The following is a 21,639-nucleotide window of genomic DNA, read 5'->3' as shown; positions in this document are numbered from 1 at the left end:
GTCCTTGGCCAAACCAAAACATCCTTGTTATCAGCTCTGTTCCCGAGCTGAAAGTCAAAACACTGCACTACACCAGCTACCAAGGAGGAGAAAAATGACTGCTACTGCTGAACCCAGGACACTCTGAAACAATTTAACACCATAATAAAGGTTTTTCCTACCTGTTCTACACTTTAAAGGTGTTTACATAAACTGTAGCATATCCTTCAGTGGCATTTATCTCCTCATCCCACATTACTCTCCACACTGAACATCCCTTTGTCTGGCAAGCAATTTAGACTATAAGGTGCCTACTTTCAGGTTTTTTACTAGGTGAAAACATACTGATTCACAATTTGGTTGTTAATGTCACACCTTTTAAAAATCAGAGTATAATTAGGTATGCAAACAGCCCTGCCCTCCTTTAACAAGTATTTTTAAAATTAAAAAAGAAGAAAAATTGACAGCAATGTTGGGAACTGAAGCTGTAACAAGGAAAGTACATTATACAAGGAATAAAAACAGAAACAGCAATACACACAGAGAGGTCAAGAACAAAATCTGCACTAAAGGCGTAATTCTCAACTGTAAGACATCACAGGGATCAGCACTACCTAAGCCCAGTGGAATACAAGAGCCTGGTTCAAAGGCACGTGTCAGCAGGAATCTTTCAGTGCTTAGCCCTGTAAACTATCTATCTAACATAAACCTGTAAGAACTGAAGAAAAGTTCTGAATCCCCCTGCAGCCTCCTCTGCTTGAGCAGCTCACACCTTTGCTTGTGGCCTGCCCACCGCTCCCTCTGAGCCTGCTGCCAGCTATCTCACCCCCTTCCAGAAAGGTGGCAAAATACACACTGTCCTTCTGACCACAGCATGGAAACCAAGCACAAAGGAGCAGGGGGGAAATAAATACAAATAAATAATCACATTCTAGAAGCACTGTAGTGGCTTTACTAAGTTACATAAAAGATACCTGCACATGCCAAAAGGTGATCTCTCAAAAAAACCCCGAACAAACAAAACAACAGCAGAAAAAACCCAACAAAAGAACACCCCCCAAAAAAAAGGAAAAAAAAAAAAGCAAACAAAAAAGGGAAAAACACAGAGAAAGGAAGCAAAAATAGATGTGCAATTAGTGTGATGTCAGCAAAGCTCTTAAGGGGCTTATACTGCTAAGAATGCTTTCCCCAAATTACCACAATATACTGGAATATCCAAAGATTCAGGGGTTTGGAGGTTTTAAATTAAAAACAAAATGTCACCCCTACACCCCAAAAGAAACCCATCCCCCAAAACCAACCAACCAACTGAAAAAAACACAACAACCCACAAACCAAAGCATGTAAATACAGAGAAAAGATTGTTTGAAGGACTTTAACCCAATCTTCTACAGCAATCGGCTCTCTCCAGGGTTCAAATATGGCTTTAATATCAGAACTTGAAGGAGGCAACAGGCAGAATTCAGTAACTGGGACAGAGCACAGGGACACAGCTTACAGCAAATGCTCTTTTATTACTGTGTTCATCAAAACATTTCAGTTTTCTCTGCAAGATCTGAATCAGAGCAGCAATACAGTCATTCAGCTACTGTAACATTTCCATAGGACTTAGCACGACAGACTTCATGCACAGGACCTAATGCTTAGTGTGCTCAAGACACATGAAAACTGAGCCATATTCTTAAGTGCAGGAGTGACAGACTGCTTGTACTCATCTTTTCGTTACTCAGCTTTGAGCACCACACAGGAAAACAAGACATTTCCTAGGGAAAGAAAGTGACCTTGCATTATTGTGTACTGATAATTCGAAATTACAGAATGCCACAGTCTAGCGACAGAACTATTACAGTAGGTTTGGCATTATGGGTTTTACAATAAATATTTGATCAGGTTTTTTTTTACTATAGTTGGTGTTTAGACATGAGAAATTTTTGATATTTTGATAATTTTGTATAGAAAGTTTTAATTAAGTACCCAAAGCTTTAGAAAATAAGTATTTCAATGAATACAAGATCTGATTCAGACATGTAATAATGAGAGGTATAAGAAAATGCAGTTAAAAATATAAAGTTCAAGTGCAAAAAGAAACACCCTTATTTTTGAAGAGTTTAAACCCTTCTCAAAACCATCTCTCTCTTCCTGTAATAAAGCTAAAACACCAGCCTATAAATATGCAGCCCCACTATTCAGCTGGTAGGGAAGATACATCTATTGCACTAGAAGTACAAAGCTAAGAAGAATGCATATTTTGTTTTTAAACTTATGTACAAAAAGATATTGCACCAATCCATTGTCCTTTTTTCAGTTTAATACGTTAAGGAAAAGCCTACTATTTACAAAGGTAAAAATAGAAGTGCAAAAGCAGACTGAAAGAAACCAGAAAGAATAAGTTTATTTAAATTGCTAAGTACAGTTCATTAGCTGACCATAGCCCACATCCAGTATGATCTAAAATAATTTGTACCATGTATACCTGCAATGTCAGAAATCCTTGCATTTCCCCACAGGTGCAAGTCTTATCTTCTACTCTAATCACTAGAAGATCTACAAAAAATTTAAAGGCTAACCACAGTTTAACTTAATAGCTTTATTTCTCCAGGAAAGTGATGTTCCTTTAGGTAAATTGAAAAAGCCATGTAATATTATACACATATTTGAAAAGTAGTGATAAATCAGGCATGATGGTTTTCATTCTTCCTAAACACCATGAGGAAAAGTTTGCTGATATTTCAGGACTGATTAGTCTAAAGACGCTCCCATTCCAAATCACATTAGCACAGCATATGGCCCTGTCTCAGTCTATCTGCCACTGGGACTGTCATATGTTTCTGGGGTGTAGGTAAGCAGAACAATCATGACCCAGAGATGAAGCAATGCCTGGGAAAGGAAAAGAAAGAGAACTTGTCAGCACTGTCAATCATCATTCACAGCAGCATTATGTATGAGAGCTCTCAATGAGAGCTAATAAAACCTAGTTTTGTAGAAATATTTTGATTGTGTTTTTCCTATTATTCAGATACTCCTAAAAAAAGAATTCTTACTTGTGCAATGAAATGCTGAGTCAGATTCTGAAGAAGGCATCTGCAGAAAACTAAAGACTTTATACAAATAGCAGAAATAAAGCAGCTTGGTTTCCTACACATTTATATCCTCTGGCTTCTCTTTTCCTCCATGGCCCAGTAACTGCAGCTGTTCTCTCTGATACCCAGTCCCCAGCCAGAACATTATGTGATCTGCCTCAGGTGACTGGTAAGGCACTGCTCCTGTGCCAACTGGTTACTACCAGTCTATGTAAAACAGCTGAATTCTGCTTCCCTTCTGCTTATCACAGGGATCAATTTGAAGCATTTTTATGAAGTCTGTGGGAATGTTAATTCTCATTCAAATTTGGCTAAAACTATCCAATTAGAAGTTGCTGGGGTTGCAACAATGGAGGTAACTGACAGAATACATAAGCCACGTTTCCTTCAATAAAATAAAATTAAACATTCAAGTTACAAAAGTCCTAGCCAAGGTTTGAGCTGAACAATTGTAACTGCCACAGACTGTCCAACATACAGCTCCTATGAACAATCGCTGCATTCCAGTTCAGACTGCAGCTTAAGCAGTGAGTTTTCAATGTTTCGGTACAAAGCATTTTATTCCTATATTGGTAAGTCTAAGTGATCAATAGGAAAAAAAGAGAGAAGTCAGGAATCAAAGAGCCCTGCTCCTTCCAGTACTTAATAGCTGGAAAAAGCAATTGCAAGCAGAAACTGTAGTTTTCTTTATTTATGCTTGTCTGCCTGCTTTATATCCTGAAATAGGTACAGCTGTCCTTGGAAGCTCTGTTCAGAGGAATCTTTATGCCTTCTTCAAGCAACGTGGATTTTTTGTCAAAGACTCAACTAGCGGAGTATTTTCCAGCAGGGTATACTGCCCACCTGCCTGACCACAAGTCACTTTAACTAACAGACATCTGCCCTCCAGTGGAAAAGAGAAGAATTTCACTTTTATCACTTGCCGGCCTGACAATTCGCCGGGTACAGATGAGTAACTTTCCACTATTTAAGTTTAGCAAGAAAAACCTTTCTTGCTACTTTTACAGCTAGAGACGTATCATTATTAGACCCTGAACAAAAAGAAAAGTGCCAAACATTAAAAAAGCTGTAACAGGTACTTTTCCTAATGCAGTGCACACAATTGTGGTGGGTTAACTTTGGCAACAGGTTACTAATTTTGTATTTCAGTACTAAAAAACTGTTTTGACAGTCTTTCAAATGGTAGTTACATACACATCTTTGAGACTGCTATGCTAAGAATTCCTGGGAAAACCTGAAAGCTGACAAGCAACATGACTCCAAAATGCTGTTACATAAGCCCTATTTAGTCTGCTCTACAAAAATATACACCCAGTTGTTAATTATATAGCCTTCTGAACACGAAACACCTTGCTATTTAAGACATATTAAATGAACTGGCTGTAGAAAATTTGCATTAAGCTTCTTTCTTTCAAGAAAGCTTACTCACCATGTAAATGATTACAAAGGCTCTTGCTATGGGATACCGCCTTAGAAAGATTCCCAGCCGAATGCTACACAAAAGAACACAAAATCCAGAAGTTAACAATGAACAGTAAATTACTGTTCCTCTCATTCCAATCATGACAAACTCATGAAGATCAGCTGCTGATTTACACATGGCTTTCTTTCTGACTTGAATTTTACTTCATGTATTCAAGACCTTAACTGGAGTGAAAGCTCAAATTCAGACCAGAAAACTTGTTCTCATCTCTTTTCTGTTACACGCTAAGCTCAGTTCCTGAAAAAGAGCTAAGATTCAAGAGCTGTACAGGCATTTTAAAATTCAAATATGCTACATTTTCGCCAAATTTTGTTACTTGAAGAGCTGCCACTTCAAAAAGGCTTAAGCAAATAAAACCTGAAATTCATTTGAAAAACCTGATATATCACTAGTGTTCTTAGATGAGAAGGACATGGGGTTTCAAAGTGTGCTGCTATAGTGCTACCAAGTATACTGTATTAGATGTGTGCACTGCTGCTCATTAACATCACTTAAAAAAAAACCCACGTACTTAATTGAGTATAATACTGCCAAATAAAGTTTAGTATTAAAACGTCACATAATAAGTCACAACCATGGAAATCCTAATACTCTTCACAATGAAATTAAAGTACCATGGAAGCACTAAGGACTTTCCATTAAGGTATCTTGCTTTCAAAGGATTATAAAGTATTACCTAACTTGCTTTTCAATTAGTATTCAAGTTTTGGAGCAGACCTTTGTTGTGAATACTGACAATTAACCTAACTACTGAGAAAAAGGATTAAGCCAAGACTTTAGCTGGATCCAGAATGACCTTTGTTTACTAATTCCTCAAACAGATTATCTTTCAAGGTAAACAGCTGCATAGGATCAGAACCCAGAAACTTGTCTTCATCAGGATGCCTAAATGGGAATAAAATATCCGTGATACTCCCCCACTAATACAGTCTTACGGTATTTATCACAGACATGATCAAAGCCTGAAAGTGAGAGAAGTGGAAGATGGCAATGAAAAAGGTTAGGGGTTTTTGTACTTTTGAAAAAGTTTGGTAATTTTCTTGTATCAAAACCTGCAAGAGTGTTGCCTAAATAATTTACTATAATTCACAAAAGCCTGAGGATATTAATATTATAGGAAAACAAAAGTGAACTGGCTAAATATTAAACAATTTATACAGTACTTTAGCTTCATTATTTTTCACTTCTACCTTCATAAAAGCAAGTGAAAAATGAAAGTGGGCCACTTGAAAACTGCAAAAGAATTCCAGTAATTACAAAATGTATTCCCTTTGGACACTCTTACCTAAACTGATCTATAGTACTGGCAGCTTTGCGAACTCTCCCATACATTCCTGCCATGTTAGCATCCACGTCACTGAACAGGACAGGAACATTACGCATACGAGCACCTATTTGAAGGGAAAAAACAACCAAAACAAAATCTCATTAGTCTAAAACCAGCTAAGTTGTTGTTTAAGTAAACAAATCAATAGTGTGTAACAAAGATACATAAAAGTAACACAAATAGTGATTGATCTCTTAGTGCCATTTTTCTGGGGGTAGAGGAGTATGTTTTGAGAGCAGAATTCTTGATAAGCTTACAGTTAAGTCAAACGTTTCTTCAATTTAGTATATTTTAAAAATTTATCGCAGCTCACTAAATGGACTTCTTGATATTCAATTCTAGCATGCAATAATAATTCTATTATCAGCTATATAAAATTATGAGTTTGGTAAGGTCACAGTTTCTCCATTTGCTTTTATTTCTCATACAGTAGAAGTTCGATAGCACTTCTAATACTAACTTGTATATTCCAAAAATTTGTATTTATTTACATTTTTATTATGTATCGACTTTGTTAATAAGGAAACAAGATTCTCAGATAACACTGCCTGTGCGCAAGTAAACTTAAGCTTATTGAAACCCAAAGCAAATATATTTCCAATCTCCTCCCATTTTTAAAAGCCTTTCATAAGTAGGGAAACAAAAGTCTGGATTGTCATTTCACACCTCCTAGTAATGGTCCATCGCTTTAAAAGTTACTTACGTATATGCAAAATTACAAACTTTTGACTTTGGAAAGTAACACCTTAAAACCATGGATCAACTGCTGAGGTTCTCCTAGAGATACAGGGTGTGTTCACTACACAGTACAGATAAACCAACCTCAGTATAACCACTGTATTTTAAGCTGCTTTTCAATAAAAACAACAACCAGGAAGGAAACTGATTTCAACCAGAATTCTAATTAACTCTCAAAAGGAAGTATCCCATTCTTGCTCACCTCCCAAACCCTGCTGTAAGGCAAGCCTTACCATCCTGCTTCTGACAGTTTAAACCCCGAGATTTATTTGCACCTGTGTTAGGATTTGTAAATGTTTGTTCCAACCATGTCACAGTATTAAGAATTAAAGATAAAACTGACCTCATTAAATTTACTTGAAGTCACCAGCACAGCTGATGACCCAGCTTTTACTTTATTTTTATACTACTGGCTGCTGTTGACAAGGTCTCTGGCATAAACTGCATATTTTCAGCTTTTTTTTTTTTTTTCTTCCTTATAAGCTTAGACTTTCAGGAAAAGGCATTTGGAAATATAAAAGCCTGAACTGCAAAAAGGACAGAGTTTTAAGTATTCTATTTCCTTATTTACCTTCAGCACCATCAATGCCTGACATATTAATGGAAGGTCCGTTATTACTAGTGCCTTGAATAGCCTTCAGCTGTTGCTCAAGTCGTTCCAGTTGATAGACAAGTGAGTTTTTCTCTGTACTCAGGCTCTCTAACATGGTCTGCTTCTGAATTAGTGTTTCTGTCAGCTGATGAAGCCGATTTTCTAATTCGGTCTGACTACTACTACTTAGAGCCTTGTTTGTCAGCTAAAAACACAAAGCAAAGGAAAAAAAAAAAAATCAGAGTAAGTTCAATTGTGACCAACTGACTATTACAGAATTAAAAATCTGAGCCCTTCAGGAACCAAGTTACCCCACTGCAGGATTTTTATGGGATAATACTATCAAAATGATCACCAATAAGTACAAAAAAGAAACTTAATTTTGACAGTTGCTAAAACAAGATTTTACATGACACAAGAAACTAAGTAAAAATGTATTCCTATGTTTTCCACCTCTGATCATATAAACATTTTTGTGTAATCACAAGTTTGATCACAAAAATCAATGCTACGCCTGACAGTTGAATTTAAACGGCAAGAATTACAATAGCAAGATAATCCAGTCTGGCTATCATATTTGCAACTTCACAAAACAAGTGAGTATATGAAATGCTTTCAAGTGAGGAAGGAAACACTCAGTACAAATAGGGAGAATCTGATGCCATTCTACAGGAAACCTTGAATAAAAATGGTGAAAATGCAGCTTACATTGCAAAAGAATCGAGGAACACTGAGGCAGAAAACATGACTGTACTAGCAAATAGAAACAGCAAGGACAGCAAATGAAGATATGAATCACGTCACTCATCTGCAGAAAATATTTAAGTCAAATGGGAATCTCCAGATTAGCCATACATGCAATAGCTCGCCTATTCACTACAGCCTTGGACTTCAGCCACTTGTAGCATTGTATACCACAAACATGTAGCTTCAGCAATGAAAAAACAATCATCAGGAAGGAGAGGAAGCGAGATATCAAAATCACAAGTTAGATGCATGCACCATGGCAGGTGCAGACAGTCTTGAAACCAGCATTACCAGAGAAACCATCCGCCAAAGGGCTCAAGAAATTTGTATCACAATTTCCAAATCTTCTGACACTGTAATTACACAGCTGATCATCATACATGACTAACGCTTACTCTATATATAGGCTACTTTTCTCGTGCTACAATAATTTGCACAAAATGAGACCTATGCCTTCATGCTGCCCAAGAAGACTGTGGGGGCTGACAAGTATGAGAAGGTTCCAAAAGGGATTAGACTGATTCAAGGAAAATAGGTCCATAAACATACTTGGTGGGATTCAGTTGGGACTTAAATGCCAACATCCCTAATTCAGCTGCTGATGTTGAGAGAGTACAAGGGAGTGAAAAAAGCGGCCAGGCTCACATGCCACCCCATTGTCACTGTGCAAGATACAACAGTGGGCCAGACAGATCACTGAGTCTGTAGGATATTCTTTCATGTTCTTATGTCCAGTTAAAAGGATCTTAGCAGAAGTCATGATAACCTAATCAAATGCCAATGACTGTTTTGAGTTTTCAAAATGAAGAATGTTGATCCAGCACCATCCCATCAGGTCTAGTTGAGAAAGGCTGGTATTTTTTGCCCTCCCCAAAGACAAAAACACATGTGATTATAGATAGGCTATTTGCTACTTCGTGTTTCCCCCTTCTTGTTCTCTCTCCACTCAATACCTTACTCTCTACTGAAAACAAGTACCCTAACTCATTTGTAAAGCCTTCATGTTTCTTTTGTAAAGCTAAATTAAATTACAGTTCTCATCTGTTTTCATAATTGAAGGTGCTAAAAGTTATTTTCTATACAAAAATAGTACCTGATTTCTGAGCTTCTGAATTTCTTCCTCTCTGTCTTTTATTCTGCTTTGCAAAGTGTTCTTTGTTCGATACAATTCTTCTTCAGTATAATGGAGTTCCTATAAAATTTATCACAATTACAAATAAAATACACACATGTTTTGAGAGACATTCTCTTTTCTAGAGTGTCACAGTAAGAAGGCAATATGCTGCATTCAAATATAAACTGAAATTTAATCTTAGTTAAGTGTCTGGATAAATATTAATCCAGACTAGTCACACAATTTCATCAGGACCATGATTTCTCTTCCTTATACTGTTTATTACATTGCTATCTTGAAACTATGTCAACAAAACTTAAACAATTAGGAAATGCTTGGGGGGGGGCGGGGGGGGGAGAAAACTGTTCCTAAATAAGCCCATCAGTCCAAGATACCAGGTTTTAAAAATGTTTTTAGAAGTGGCATATCTATCTATAATTCTGTATGACACAGATATTCCCTTAAATATTTACCTTTAAAATATTTATTCTTAAAGTTTAGGGTAAATCAACATAGCCAATATGAAGGGGGCAGGAATATTAGCAAGGGACAAATTACCAAACAGTAAATCTAACTCCTGAGTTTTCTTACTCCCATATTTTGGCAGCTATTTTAACTCAAAGACCTGCCATGCTTATCTTTTAAATTAAGACAGTCTTCAAATCTCTGTATCACTTCAGTTGTCAGTTACTACAGAAAACAGATAAACCTACTCTCCCTTCAAACCATGAGATGCACAAAAAAATTACACCTCTGCCTATTTTCTATCTTCAGTCTCAAACCTTATGGCAATAGTTAAAGAAATTCCAAGACAGAACAAACCATAATGGTCTCAACTATCAGTGCACACAATTACTTTAAAAGCACATGTAAATGTATGGCAGCAAAAGGAATACTTCTGTTTCTGTAATAATTGATAATGTTTTTTTTTTTTAATTCACCTCATTTTTTCTATAGTAGTATTAGATTAAAATCTACCCCTCAGAAGGGCAGGAGTAACAAAATACAATCTACCATCTGTCTTGATATAATAAACATCAGCTATGCATCAAGAGCAGACCTCAACTCCTGCCTTTTAATTAGTTCAAGCTGCTACCATCTCATTAAAATGTAATTTCTGGAAGGACAGATAATCCTGTAAGATAAATTGTTCCGAGCAGATACAGTGTACTCTCCTGCTCTCCTGATTATTAATTCTTTTTACATGAGCTTTTTCTTACAGAGGGAACATTTTAATGCTGAAAAGCATTTGTCCTATTCATACTGAGTAAGTTTGTTCACATGAAATACGGGCTTGCCTTCCCTCCCACCCCCCTTTTTTAAACAAAACTGCTCAAATTAAGGAGTTTGCTTTAAAAGATAACACCATCTGACAGAATTCACTAATACAATTTTATCAGCAATTTGTCTTTTAGAGAAGTTTTGAAGTAACAACATTTAGGTTAATAACTGAGTAATAAGTGGATTAAAAGAAAATCTTTGAATTGGTACTAGAACAACATTCTTTTACAAGCTACATCTTATGTAGTAACTGAGCACAGGAAGTTTCAGAGTAACTATTTTTAGTATTTGAGCTTCTTGGTATAAATAAGTTACCAATGTTTCTATATCCCTGTTGTTTGATTGTTCCCTAGTGTTCATTCTTTAACACATCAGTGAGATCTCCATTTTTCAGAAGCATCCAGAAGACCCTGTCCATTGCTTAGTGTGGGTTGTGCTTGTTTGGCCATTAAGCTTTTGGGGATTTCTTTGGAATACTAGACAAAAAAATTAGCTCAAATACTGCACAAACCACTCTTGTTAATCCAAATGCTTTACTGATGACACCACAAGGCCTAGAAAAATATCAATCAGCTTTCAAGAATTCCTTACCTGTTTCTGCCGTTCAAGTTCAGCTTCTGCCTCTTGCTTGGCCAATTTATGTGCTGTTATTTGCTCTTGTAGGTCCTGAAGCTGCTCTCTCACTGACTCAGCCTCACTTACCTGCTGAGTCTCCATATCCTGAAATGAACAGGAATGTTACCACTTCACTAATGTTTAAACAATACTGCAATGTGCCACACGGAACAGCAAAAAAAAAAGGTTGCATCTACGATATTGCTTCAAAGGAAAATGAACATGAGAGTGCACTAAATAAATGATGTTTGGTCATTTTATGTACAATACCTTTTTACTAATATAGTAACAAAATAAATGCATTTTGCAAACATGAAAAGTCTCCACTTTTTCCTTTCTACTGTCTACAAAGTAAAACTGTGTAAAGTAGGCTTGCATGCAACTGCTGGGTTGAGCCAATTATGCCAGTAGATGACTCGGATTACAACTGCTTCAAGGATTAGTAGCCCTTGCAGAAAAGCATATTGGTGATCTCTACAGAAATCACCATGCTTGTTTAGAAAGAAATCCTTCCCTCGGAAGAAGCAAGCAGTAGTGAAGGAAGGAAGAAGTGATATCTATAGTATTCCTCCCACCATGAGCTGAAGTGGTGAGAGAGAACATGGAAAGAAATTGGCAATCAATAAGCATTTGTCTCACCTTAGTATTAAAAGAAGCCAACTTTTGCTCATGTCAAATAAAGAGTAGAAGCAACAGCCCTAAAGCATACCAAAAAAACCCAGCTTTTTGTGCATCGTTAACTACAAATGCAAGTGTACATAACAGCTACCTGCAGCTCTGTTCTCATCTGTTGTATTTGTCCCATTAGTTTTTGTATTTCTTCTCTCTGAGTATCTCGTTCATGTCTCAGTTCTTCTAGTTCCACTGTGCCTGCAGTATTGCTATCCAGGCCTTCAATACCAGAGCCTTCTTTTAAGCTGTTTATCAACTTTTCTTTAGACTGAAATAATAAATCAATGTATTATTTATAGCAGTATTTAACAAGTGCTCAACATGTCAAAACGACTGCTCTAAAATTCTAACGTAGAAATATAGTAAAAGAGCTTTTTTTTAACCTGTTATTTTAGCCAAGATAATAATGACCCTACGCAGCTCAAAATGAAAATACTTCCCTAGTGATAATTTTTCTAACTTCCTGTATGCCATAACACTGGATTTACTGAAAGTCTATGCCATCTGAGGACGAGTACAGCTTTTCTCCTTAGAAGTGCCTGGAATGGATAACAATTTTAGCTTTCCACCTACCATAAGAGAGAAGACAGACACTAATGGACACTAATAAACACTAAAGACAAAACTGACCCCCTTTCAGCCCATCCATTTTCCTGCCAACAAAGCCAAATAAGAACAAAATACAGTCATAACTCTACTAGGAAAGAGGATAAACCATTTTATTCAGAATCAACCTAATGTCAGCTTGACATTGATTTCTGATCTCATGCTTTTCACATTTATCAAGATGACTTAAAACCTGCCCTTGGATATCAGACTAAATTAATTATTCTAAACATAGAGCTTTATTTTCAACATTCTGCTAACTTTTCTAAGCAAGACTCAAACTGACCACATTTGGACTTGGTATCCTTGACAACTTAAGTATTACAGAAGTCTGCACAAAATACCTGATTTTGCCATTGTTTATAAAATGTTCATCACATGCAACCTTTCAGAATATAAAAAAGTATTTTCTTTGGTTTACACATATGTATCCATTATATGCTACGCTTCAGCCTCAATCAGAACAGAGCAATATTCTTGACTCAAGAATATTGGGTGTGGAACAGATTGCAGGTTACATCTATCTGTGTGCCTAAGACTGGACTCTTGAATGATGTAACACAGCAAGAGCAATGGTTCACTTGGACTTTTAAGTTCATGACCTGAACTTCCATTTCAGTTACTTAATTCCACCTGTAAACTGAAATTTACAAAATGCAGACTGACATTATTACAGATATGTCCCAAAATGTATTACAAGTCACAATAAAAAAAAAACAAAAACAAACCACAGATTATTTGAAGCGTACCACCTTAAAAAAGTTGTGTACATATCAAACTGGATTTCTTTACAGACATGCTTACTTGGAGTATGCGAGTAGCTTTCTGTTTATAGTCTGTCATTTCCTGTTTCGCAGACTCTAGGTGGTTTTTAGTTACTTTGACTTGCTGCTGAAGCTCATCAGCTCGCCTCTTTTCATCTAAATACTTCCTTTCTGCTACAGTGATCCCTTCTGCCAAGTTTTGACGTTCTACTTCCATTTTACTTAGACGAGCCGCAAACTCATTCTATTAGCAATAAAGAAACAATACTTTGTGTTTAAACACAGTCTGAACTTTAACCTAGAAAGGAAAAAAGAAAGATTAAAAGCAGCTGACAACACAGACAAAAACAGATGACAACACCTTATATTTACCATCTCAAATTTAAAGATGCATTAGTGGTATACGGAAGGAAATCCTGCTTGCTTAAGCAAGTTCTAAATAATATCAGTAAAAATATGCATTTCTTTCCCTCACCACATATAGTGAGGGGATAACAATCATCTCTGGCAAACAAAAAGCAAGCTTTCCCCTCAAAAAATATTACCAAATGTAATCTGTACATTGATTTACTTTAAAAAAAAAAAAACAACAAAAAGACACTGATAAAGATTTTCAAAGATGCTGTTATACCTAACAAAGGCCAAACTAAGTGTGGAAAGCAGTCTCTAGCAATTATGTACTCACATCTTTGCCACAGAAGTTACTGTCCCATTTAATATGCTCAAGATTACATATTAAAATTGTCTAACAGTTTGTTGTGTAACAACATAGCATGGAAAATTAAACTGACTACTGACTTAGCTTTAAAAAAAGTTTTAACACTAAAGTTAGCATCAAAAAAAACCAAAACCCAGTAAATATTATCAGCATTAATCCTCACAAACTTGTAATCGAAAGCTTTCAAGAAAACCCATGTAAGAAGTAAACTAGAATCACAAGGATGCTTAGTACAGCAGGCAGCACATCCTTCCAAGCACTTAGTACCCTGAACAAGAACTGAAGGGGAAGAAAAAGCTGTTAGAACCTCACATATCTGATCTCAAATATAGAGCCTGAAACTCTTCTTTACTCTTCATGTCTAACCTGCATTTGTTTGTAACTTTCCTGCTCTCGCTTGAGAGCGGAGTCTGCATCACGCAGCCTCTCTTGAAGAGTTTGAAGGGCTTGATTTTGCAAACTGCTCCCTTCACTGTGGTCTTGTATTATCCTGGAAAAGCAATATACACATTAATAGCGAAAATAAATAAAAAGATTATTGTAACTTTCAGGAAGAAATACAATTACCTGATTCTCAGGCCAGTTTTGAGAATTTACACAGTAAATTATTGAATGTGGCTGACTATAGGTGCGCAAGTTTGAGTTAATGACTCAGGTCTGCTCCCTGACCTACATTCTAGAGTATCCAACTGCCAATTCATATCCCAGCACTGAGGGAAGTCAGAAAAGTGTTCATATTTGTGGATAAGCAAACATATTTTTCAAGACAAAAACTTTTTTCTAGAGACCTTCAACTTCAGGCCTCTGACACAAACATACTTGTATAAAATGGCTTTCAATAACTGGGTGACAACTGCCCCTATTTAATACTCATTTGCCCTGTTCCCACTGCTAGCTATGATACAGCAGGTTCAGAGTAAACTTTAATCCGCATATTTCAAATCTGGATACAATCCCTTTCCCCATTTGTTTATTTATTTTTGTTCTTAAAGAGACTAAATTATCTGCCTTGATCTTTCAAACTTACTATTACAAAGTACAAAACAATGAAGTACCGTGATTTTTCACTCTGCAATGCTTCCAAAGCCTCCGTTCGAGTGCTTAACAACTGATCAGCTTCTTGCAACCGTACTTTCAGCACAGCCAGCTGTGAATCCTTAGCACCAACAGCTTCTGTCAGATCATCAACTCGAGCTTGAAGTTCTCTAACCATCCTGTCACTCTTTGAATGGTCAACATTCCACTTCTCGACCCTTTCCCGGGATTTGTTCAGTTCTACAAAATAAGGAGTTTCTCTGAAGTTTATAAAAGTAGCTATCGCAAGGTCAGGATGCACACATGACACTTTCTAAAGAAAGAAATTAAATACAACGTAATTGAACACTGGAACTTCATGAGCTACCAAGAAGCAACAAATACAAGACTGTCAGAGCATAATCCCTGATATTTTGCAGGTGATCTCAAACCGGGCATTTCACTCTGTCACACTGCGGATGACAAATTTTACCTGTCCCACCCCTTGCAATGGCTTACTATCAAATACCCCTGTGCAAGCAAGCTTTAGGAAACTTCTATATAAAGCATCTCATTCAACTAAATGGGACAATAAGCTCAACCTAAAACCAGTGGAAAAAACACACCAGTGTTGAAATAATGCTTAAATACCTAGAGAGGCTTCTGGTTTTAACCAGACATCACATACTAAGCTTCAGTGGAAATTGAAATTCTCTGGCTCATACAGTTAATTTGAAAAAACATGCGGTCCCTTGAGTTGTATGCCTAACAGCAGAAACTTGCTCACAGTTTTATCATTACGTGTTTCATTTATATTCATATTTTTCATATATGTCATTTCATCTGGCTTTTGAAAAGCTAGTGAAGTCATACAAAATTACTAGATTTTATTTTTTTACTATCAGTTTCTAGGCACCAGAGATTATGGCCTACAGCCCAAAAAGAGTCAGATTCTGAATTATTTAAAGGAATTTACTCATTTAAAACTATTTTGCAATGGCTGTTAAAATGTAGGAAAAATATTTTAACACTGACAACATCTGCTAACACTGTTTTAAGGTTTAAGGGTTGGAACTAAATAGATCACATCATTTTAACCAACATTTGTGTTGTCTTTGTGGTTGAACAAGCTTTTTCGTCCCGCCCAGCTCATTACTCTGAAATCAAGTATCATTTTGCTTGGTCACATATGCAAATTTAACTAGAAAGATTTTATTATAAATACAAAACGCTAACAGAGAAAAAGCATTGTTTATTAGTTCACTAGCATTTTAGTAACAAGTTACAGTTGAGTTTTCAAACCACAGTACCTTCTTGTGTTTCTTTAGACCTCTGAATTAACGAAGCCATTTCTTGATTTAAAGACTGAACTTCATTCCGCAGCAGCTGATTCTCCAGGCGAAGATTGGATAGCTCATGCGATTTCAAATCATCATTAGCTGAAAGGCTAGGATTAGTTACTGCACTTAGTGATGAATCCTTCATGCCGTCCCCTTGTGCTCCCAGTCCGGAATCTGAACTGTCTGGGGTTTCTGGACAGAAAGATGCAAATTAGAACTAATATATGTATTTGTAAGTTGTCTTGACACAAATACCAATTCCATGTTCTGCATTAGTAGTTAAATGGATAATAATAGCTTATATAAAAATGGAATATGGAGCTGCTTCTCCCAAGCATTATTCTAGAGTATACATGTATCATGTAGCATTTTTGTTAATCCTGCAAGACAAGAGATGGAATTTATGAAAATTCTTTGTTCTTATTACCATAATGTCAAATTCAGGATTTCAAAACATTAACACTTTGTTATGACTATGCTGCCCAGAGCTGTCTTCAGAACCTAACAGAGTAACAGAAAAGATTAACATACACAGCAAATAACTAGGGGAATATTTAATACAGGTTCATTCCGGTTTTCCCTTAAGATTTTAAGGATTTACATTTTGTTTTAAGAAATCTTTTCAGATGACTATACTAAGCCATTTTTATAGCAAAGCTAAATGTGTTATCTTTATGTAAAAATGCATTTCAAGAATAATTCCAGTCAAATCATCTTACTGATAATTCTGTATTAATAAACCTCTCAAAACACTTTCAAAACCACTTTTATTAAGAGAAATAAAGTTGCAGTGATTTGAAGCAGAAGCATGAACTATTCTTTCTCTAATAAAAAATATAAAGCAGATATAGTCTGTCAAACTCTTAAAAGCCTTCTGCCAATACAAATTGCAATTTAGAAACAAAAATACAGATTTTTATTCCTTAAAAAAAAATAAATCTTAGAACCTCAGAACGGTAAGGGGACTCCTGGTAGTATTCTGAGCAACAGTCTCTTGCAATGAAGGAAGAACCAACAGCCCTTCCCCATCATGCACAAGCACCACACAGCATCATGGATTAATGCTGTGAAATGAGCACAACCACTGTAACAGTATTGATTCCAGCATGCAGATAGTTGGAAGCTTTGCAGCAGTGTTAAGATAGAACAACACAGCGCAATAAGCAAACAAGCAGGCAATCCAAAAATATGTACTTGTGAATTTAGTACATCCCAGTTGAGCAACTGTTGAAAATCCCAGGGGACAGACTGCAACTAATTCCAAGCAAGGCTGCAGTTTAGCTGTCACAACATTATTTACGTCACCTTGTGATCACCAACCAACCCGCTCCACTTTCCTTGTTACCACTGCAACAGCCTCTGTCACTCAGAGCCCAGGGAGCTGGGACAAACTATTACTTCTCAGCAACACACCAACAAGTAGCACCAGTGACAGTATTTCTTCCACAGTTTCTCAAACCCCTTTCCTATTTAAACAATTCTAAGAAGTGTCATTTCTTTCCTCTTGATTCATGTGCAGTTTCCAAATCATCAATTTATCTGCATTCCTTTGTCTAAAAATGTCAATAATTAACTGAGCTAATGAACCAAGAAATTAGCCATTTATAGCACATATTACCCATTCTAATGTACAAACTTCAATGTTAACTGGTTCTGTTTATATCTAATGTATCATAAGCTACTTCAACAGATGCTATGCAAAACATACACAAAACATGTTTTGCTGAGTATACATATGGTCAATCAGCAAGGCCACAGAGCCAGGCCTAACATATCTGAATTACTACTAGTAGTAGCAAGCCTTACTGAAAAGTTAACAGACCCAGAAATATAAAAATTTTCACATCTTTGGAAATTTCCCCTTTTCATGCCTAAAGCTTTTCAGCATACTTAATATATTAAGTAAAAAACCTGGCATTTACAATGCTTTATACACTCGAATTACTGAATAATATTCTAACTACATTATTAAGAGATAAATATAAACTTTTGCTTCGATTGTACAGAACAAGCAAGAATAAAGTAGCACAGCAAAGACCAAGTACCAATTGGCCAGTCTAATAGAGAACACAATTCTCCTCTGCATTGACTTGAGAATACCCCAAATTTTGACCACTTGACCTGGTGGCTTTCAGGTGTCTGAGTTTAGACTGCAATAGTGAACTACTTCCAGCAAACCCAAAGGCTTTACCTACTTAGCTCTCTCATGCCTGTAGCTCTAAGAACAGCCCATCCACATCCAACTTCCCACTCCGCAGGACAAGCAAGTCTGACATCTTCTCCCTCTCCTATGGTGGGACAAAGAAAACCTCACATCACCTCACACAGTGCACTGGGCGACAGCCAACACCATCTACCAGCCAGTGAAAGTCACTCTCTTACATGGCAACAACAGGTAAAGGCCCCTGAGTGATCCAACAAATGCAGCAGAGCCTGCACTTCTAAGTGGGGATGTATGGGGGCTGATGCAAGGTTAAGCCATCACTCAGGAAGGTCAAGGTGAGCAGGAGCAATCAGATCAAGAACATAAAAGATCTGGGCATTAATTACACTTGTCAAATCAGCACGGTATCTAAGATTATCCCAGGGATGAAAAAATGTTACAGACCCTACTGCAGTCCACACATCTGGCATACTGCTACCAATAAATGTTTCATGAAGTGACATATTACCTAGCTTTACCCTGGACATACTTGGGTATAACTATATCTAGGTTCAATATTATTTAACTACCATTGCCTTGGCTCCTAATGGAATTATCTTCAGTAGTTTTTGCACTCTGTGTAATGGTAGACACAGAACTAACGATCGAAGTCCGAGAGTGATTTTGAAGAACAGGTGCCTTGCTCTTGTCTTTTTTAGAATCCATCCTTCCATTAGGCTCTTTCTCTGAACTGTTAAGAAAATCAAATAGCAACTCATCATCCGGTTCTGACTTTTTTCTTCTCACAAAATGTGAGGCAGCTCGGGGTGTGGAAACACTTTCTACCGGAGATGCAACTTCCGAAGATGTCCTGCGTGCTGGTTTAACATTTGCTGTTCTGCCTAGTATTGTGGCCTTTTGATGCTTAATGTTATCAGCTGCTGATGAGATGAAGGATGCTTTGGGCGGTATCTGATATTTCAGTTCTCCAGTATGCTGGTGCAATTCAGAGTATTCATTGGAAGTGTCCAAATTCTTATTATCATAAATGGCACTGTTTGCTGTGTCTTTTTTGCTAAGAGCTGATGCAGCTCCTTGATCGACTCTGTTGAGTAGGTCTTCTGCCTTTCCAGCAAGATCAACAAGCCAAGACATGATGGATGTCTGTTGACAAACTCTCTAAAATTAAAATTTCATGACCATATGCTGCAAAAAACATAGAATGATTACAAATCAGACTGGCTATTGATAATGCAAGATATGTGGGTTACCTAAGCAATTCCTGCGTTTATCTATTACAGCTGTAATTATCTTCACACTTTTCTCCTACTCCTTTGGTATTCACTGTTTTGGTAATCTGACAGAAATAAACCAAACCAACTCCTGAGGTAAACAGACAAAACCAAGGCTTAGCTATCAGCATCCCCATACCTGTTTCTGGCCACAGAGCACCCAGCCTACAAGCTAATCCACAACAACAACGAAGTCTACGTGCAAATGACAAAATTAGACTTGATTGGAGGAAAAGAGGCCAGATGCTTATTACAACGACAGATAACAACAAAGCCTTCAGTGTTTGGCCTGCAGACTCATAATCCGGGGCAGATGGAGGAACTTCCCCCCCGTAAACTTTGCATCCTGCCGTCACTTCTGTGACACCAACAGGGGGGACAACTGCCTGCCTACACTTGCACCAGGGGCCTACAGACAACACAGAGGGCGTGTGCCTTCACCCCAGCTCCTGGGAAGAGCTCCTTCACCCCAGGGCAGGCTTGTGGAGGGTCCCTTGGCCGAGCACACCCACAGCGGGAAGGGGGAAGAGCCGAAGCAGGCGAGGCCGAGCGGCAGGGCGATGTTTAGGGTAGCCGCTGCCCCACCTCTCTACCCACCCTTAACAAGGCTGCCCGGACCGGCCCAGCCCCCCACTCGACGGCCCTCAGGAGCGGCGGAGGCCTCAGCACAGCCCAGCCTCACCTCCTCCCAGCGGGAACCCCCCGGCGCGAGGGATACTGTGAAGGGGCACCGGGCAACGACGGTCACTACGACGCCCCGGCCCGGTGGCAGCGCACCCCCATCTTCCGGTAGACGTGGCCGCCTTCCGGGACGCGGCGCGCAGGCGGAACAGGCGCCGGGGGGAGGGGCGTGAGGCAGCACGGCGCGTCAAGCCCCGCCCGGCGGAAGGGGCGGGGCTGAGGTGTGACTCGCCGGCGGCGCTGCACCTCCCTGCCCCGCGCTGCACTTCCCTGCCCCGCGGCGTTCCCGAGAGAAGCCATCGCCGGTGCTCAGGTTTCCTGCACGTCTGCCTTGTGATGGCAGGAGGCGCTCCAGCCCTGCGGAGACAGGGGTTCGCTAACGGCCGAGCGTGAACCTGCCTTTCCTGGCAGGGTCTTTAAGGATGGTAGTTCATAAATGGCTGGGCCTGACAGAAGTTGTTTCACCTTCTCTGACCAGACAAGGTGCCCCTGGCCTGCTTCAGGCCCGGGAAGGCCTTCTCCTTGTCTCTGCACCCCAGGTTGGGATGTCAGAGCATCCCACAGGCATGCTGGAGAAAAAACACCTTGACATTGATGCACTGATGTTGCCAATAAATAATAGGAATTTTGACCAGAAGAAAGTACATGGGGTATTCATGTTCTGTTCTCCATAACTTGAGGAAGATGTGAAGGGAATGACCTGATCCTCAAGGGCAACTGTAAGATACCATGGAACCTGCCTCCAGGAATACCCCACCCCCTGTCCACACATAACAAACACAAATAACAAAAGGGGTCCTTTTACCACTCTGGATCCACAAATCTTTTGTCAGTCTTTAATATCCAGGCTCACCTTTATCCTGTTGCAACGATCCTTCCCATACGCTTGTCCTGTATGATAACACTAATATCACCTTTTTTTCCGCTGACAATACTTGAAAGGTGCTGTGCAAGCAAAGGTGACTTACTTGGTAATAAGAAAATGTACTGAGGTGTCTTAACTTTTCTTTTTTCCAATTAAGTTCACATAAGGTATCTTGACTAGTCCTAGAAGACACATTAGTTGAGGTTAGCACAAGGGCTTCCCACATCTTCAGGGACTCCTTTATAAGAGCATATCCTGGGAGTAGTAAAGATACAACCTAAGCTTTAAAAACCCTTTTTTTTTTTCAGTTTTCTGTTTCCCTTCCAAAAAAAAAAAAAAAAAGTCAGGATTTTCTGAGGTAATTTCCTGATAACCCAAGTAACACATTTCCTTTTTCAAAGTCCCATGATTTAGGGGTTTGCATGACAAAAACAGGGCACTTGTGCACACTGAAACCAAGAGACCTGGCATAGAGAACATGCTCAGCACTCTTTCTGGATAGATTTGTACTACTGGGCAAGTTTCTCCCCCCCTCCCTGGCAAAGGTTGCAAGAGAGAGTTTCAGTAATACGGCTCATGTAACATGCA

At 38.3% G+C, this 21,639-nt stretch overlaps 1 protein-coding gene across 1 annotated transcript; it reads right to left on the bottom strand.

Annotated features, from left to right (window-relative positions):
• Nucleotides 1-1,473: 1,473 nt before the first annotated feature.
• Nucleotides 1,474-20,272, bottom strand: GOLGA5 (golgin A5). Its single transcript, XM_061463866.1, has 13 exons — nt 20,188-20,272; nt 18,804-19,419; nt 16,041-16,262; nt 14,772-14,991; nt 14,083-14,206; nt 13,039-13,242; nt 11,726-11,896; nt 10,933-11,061; nt 9,040-9,138; nt 7,179-7,404; nt 5,828-5,933; nt 4,489-4,552; nt 1,474-2,856 (listed from the first exon to the last, which is right to left on the bottom strand). The coding sequence occupies exons 2-13, from the start codon at nt 19,366-19,368 to the stop codon at nt 2,779-2,781; spliced, it is 2,208 nt and encodes a 735-aa protein (XP_061319850.1). The 5' UTR covers nt 19,369-19,419; nt 20,188-20,272; the 3' UTR covers nt 1,474-2,778.
• Between the last annotated feature and the right edge of the window lie 1,367 nt (nt 20,273-21,639).

Source organism: Pezoporus flaviventris, unplaced genomic scaffold (genome assembly GCF_033815535.1).
Source record: "Pezoporus flaviventris isolate CSIRO_AGI_PZ_B2104156 unplaced genomic scaffold, CSIRO_AGI_Pfla_v1 ptg000036l, whole genome shotgun sequence".
NCBI classification, from domain to species: Eukaryota; Metazoa; Chordata; class Aves; order Psittaciformes; family Psittacidae; genus Pezoporus; species Pezoporus flaviventris.
The sequence above is the reverse complement of the archived record's forward strand: the minus strand, read 5'-3'. Positions and strand labels throughout refer to the sequence as shown.

Bases quoted from the DNA above. Each gene is read 5' to 3' on its own strand.
- GOLGA5 (XM_061463866.1), bottom strand. From the start codon at position 19,368: ATGTCTTGGCTTGTTGATCTTGCTGGAAAGGCAGAAGACCTACTCAAC. The intron at 13,243-14,082 runs GTTAGACATGAA...TATTGCTAATAG, and splicing joins AAAGTTACAAACAAATGCAG to AATGAGTTTGCGGCTCGTCT. The intron at 2,857-4,488 runs GTGAGTAAGCTT...TTCCTTTCCCAG, and splicing joins CCTTTGTAATCATTTACATG to GCATTGCTTCATCTCTGGGT.